At 41.7% G+C, this 3,074-nt stretch overlaps 1 protein-coding gene across 1 annotated transcript; it reads left to right on the top strand.

The window, feature by feature from the left end:
- The first annotated feature begins 2,046 nt into the window (after window positions 1-2,046).
- LOC145411209 (uncharacterized) lies at window positions 2,047-2,769 on the top strand. Its single transcript, XM_080281274.1, has one exon. The coding sequence runs from the start codon at window positions 2,047-2,049 to the stop codon at window positions 2,767-2,769; it is 723 nt and encodes a 240-aa protein (XP_080137400.1).
- Window positions 2,770-3,074: the final 305 nt, after the last annotated feature.

The following is a 3,074-nucleotide window of genomic DNA, read 5'->3' as shown; positions in this document are numbered from 1 at the left end:
TGGCAGACAAGCCCACAGCATTCACATAACACAGCAAGATCTCAGGGCTATATCCTCCCCCACCTTTCTCCTCCCTACCCCCGACCCGGCTCCTCAGAGAGTAACCCTCCTTATCCTCGTTAAGCCCCTCTTCCCTCTACAACCCCCAGTGTGACCTATTGTATATTCTCGGCCTGTGTGACACATGTGTAGAAGCTAAGTTAGCTAGGGACTTCCTTATGTGTCACGCGGAGATGATGTGTTAGCTAGGACCCGTCTATGTCACGTGAGTAACTGTACTCGGTTCCACGGAGTCTGACGTACTGATTTTGCCAGCCGAGGACAGGTGGATCTGGTAACACTGCGTGATGCTCTCGGGCGGTGATTGGTGGATTTCCGTTGTGTTTGAACGTGCTCCCTGTTGACTTTGTATTCCTGCCACCCCCCCACATTTATTTGTAAGATACAGGATTATAAAGATATAAATTAATGCAATGATATCTTTAATGATAAATATGTCCCTTTTAATTTATTAGAGATAAACCTGAACGACACTGATAAAACTAAGTAAAGTAGCAACTGGAAGCATACGGACAAGTGTTGGCGATTGTCGCGGGAATTCAGACGTTTTCCCACTACTACTACACACTCACAGTCTACACCATGCCCTTCATTATCTCATCTACTGTAAGAATTTTTGGTATCTTTAGTCCTAACTTTAGTCCAAACTTAGTCGTAGTGTGTGATGATGCTATGTACAGTTCATAATTCAAAAATTGTTCTCAAGCAAATACTTTCTGTACTCTTCCGTCGTGTTAATATTCATCATGGGTTGTAGTTCCATTACTTGTTGGTAATAAATAGTAATAAGGAAGAGCGATTATACGAATTAGTACAATCAATTAATAGCAGTGCTGGTGTAGAGGTAACAGCGAGCGAGACAGTAGGCCATGTTTGCGAACGTGATAGCGCCCGAATATTGCCTGTAGGCTAGCTGCAAACGTCTGCTCAACTTAAATAGCCCTGGCTGGTAGGATAACAGAAAAGAGCAAAAAATATCTGTAGATTTTCTTAGTTGTGTTATATAGACGTTACGTAAGCATCCTTTAAAATTTATGAAGCTGTTGTAATAACCATGTCAAAGGACTTGACTGCCCAAAATCCTTTTTAAAATAGTGCCATAAACACTGCATAACTGATGACCTATATTATAACAGAAAGCAGTACAAGAGTCAAGTAGTGCATAGGTTTCCTATATTTGTTAGAAGTATAAAATTATTTATATATAGTATAATCTTTACGATTGACGGGTTCATCTGTAGGTTTTTCGTTATTTTTAATATAGTCCTGCTGAGGATGTGTTGCCTGAAATAAAAATTTGTCGGCAGGTATGTACTGGACAACATGCATGGACCCAGCATGACATTACCACCACCACCACAACAACACCAACAACTACTACAGCAACAACAAATAGTAATACCACTACTACCACCACTGTTACTACTACTACCACTACCACTAATACTACCGCCACCTGCACTGCAAGTACAGAGCAACACAGGCCCTGACAAAAAGTTCCAACGGTCCCCACACAAATATGGAAGTCAGACTCGAAATATTATAATGAACGTTCACCGATTTTTTACGAGGGAGGGTCAGTGTGAAACACAACTACAAATGACACTGAAAACAGGAAAAGCAACTGAAGTCAGCTACAGAACTATCCAGAGGATAATAGCAGAGGCTTCTAAATCACCTAATGGTATAATGTGTTCACCACCTAAACGTGTACGACCATCGCCCATTGTAGAAAATCTGGACAGTTTTGACCAAGTATGCATCAGACGAGAGCTGCTGGCATTTTATGAACGAGGTGAACTGCCAACGATTTCGGCTTTATAAAAGAAAGTCCAGGAGCCTCCTATCAATTTCAAGGGGTGTCTAACTTCATTATTTAGAATAATAAGACAACTGGGATTTCAGTATAAGAAGGTGCAAAGTGGAAGGAAAATTTTGATGGAAAGGAAGGACATTGTGGCAGCCAGAAAAGAATACCTTCGAGAAATGAACAACAACAGAGCAAGTTCCCATCCCCGTCCGGTGGTCTTTTTGGATGAAACATGGATCAACCAAAACATCTGTGTTGAGCATTGTTGGACTGATCCAGACGGAACAGCTGGCCCTAAACTTAAGACGGGGAGAGGTGCCAGATTCATCATAGTTCATGCTGGTGGTCACCAAGGCTTCATACCTGGAGCTCTTTTGATGTTCCGGTCCAAGAATGGATCAAAGGGGGACTACCATGATGCTATGGACCATGAACGGTTCAAGATCTGGTTCCAAGAACAATTACTTCCCAACATCAATGATGGATCACTAATAGTTTTAGATAATGCACCATACCACTCAAAAATCACCTGTAAAGTGCCAACAACCAGCAGCAGAAAAGATGAACTACTACAGTGGTTAGCTTCAAACAACATCTCCCATGATCCCTCTGCTTCTAAAGTACAGTTACTTCAGATCTGTAAAAAACACAAGTCAAAGCAAGAATACGAAATTGATCAGATAGCAGTTAGTCACGGACACAGAGTACTCAGGCTACCCCCCTACCACTGCATGCTGAACCCCATTGAACTAATTTGGGCACAGGTGAAAACTGAAGTGAAGCAGAAAAACTCTAATGGTAACCAGTGCCTGAAGAGAATTGAGCAAATAGCCTACGAGGCAATCAACAACAGAACATCTGAACATTGGCGGAAGTGTATCGACCACACTAAAAATTGAGGCTGAATTCAGGGCCAAGGACATTGCACAAGATCATTATGTTGAAAATTTTGTAATTAATGTGGAATCTGACGAAAGTAGTGTGGACGATTCAAGTGAAGAGGAAAGTGATATGGAGACCTAAATATACAACCTTACCTTAGATATGCTTAGCTTTTCTTAATTATGATTTGTGTGAGCACACACACACACACACACACACACACACACACACACACACACACACAATCTCACTGGGGTTTTCCTGAGCCATTTCATAAGAGAGAGAGAGAGAGAGAGAGAGAGAGACCCGGAAAGTAATGGAT

The sequence above is a fragment of the Coenobita brevimanus genome, chromosome 88 (genome assembly GCF_032717465.1).
Source record: "Coenobita brevimanus isolate Jiangsu-jjx chromosome 88, ASM3271746v2, whole genome shotgun sequence".
Classification (NCBI taxonomy): domain Eukaryota; kingdom Metazoa; phylum Arthropoda; class Malacostraca; order Decapoda; family Coenobitidae; genus Coenobita; species Coenobita brevimanus.
This window is presented reverse-complemented; position numbering and strand designations above follow the sequence as displayed.

Coding starts and splice junctions, on each gene's coding strand:
- LOC145411209 (XM_080281274.1), top strand. CDS start 2,047: ATGAACAACAACAGAGCAAGTTCCCATCCCCGTCCGGTGGTCTTTTTG.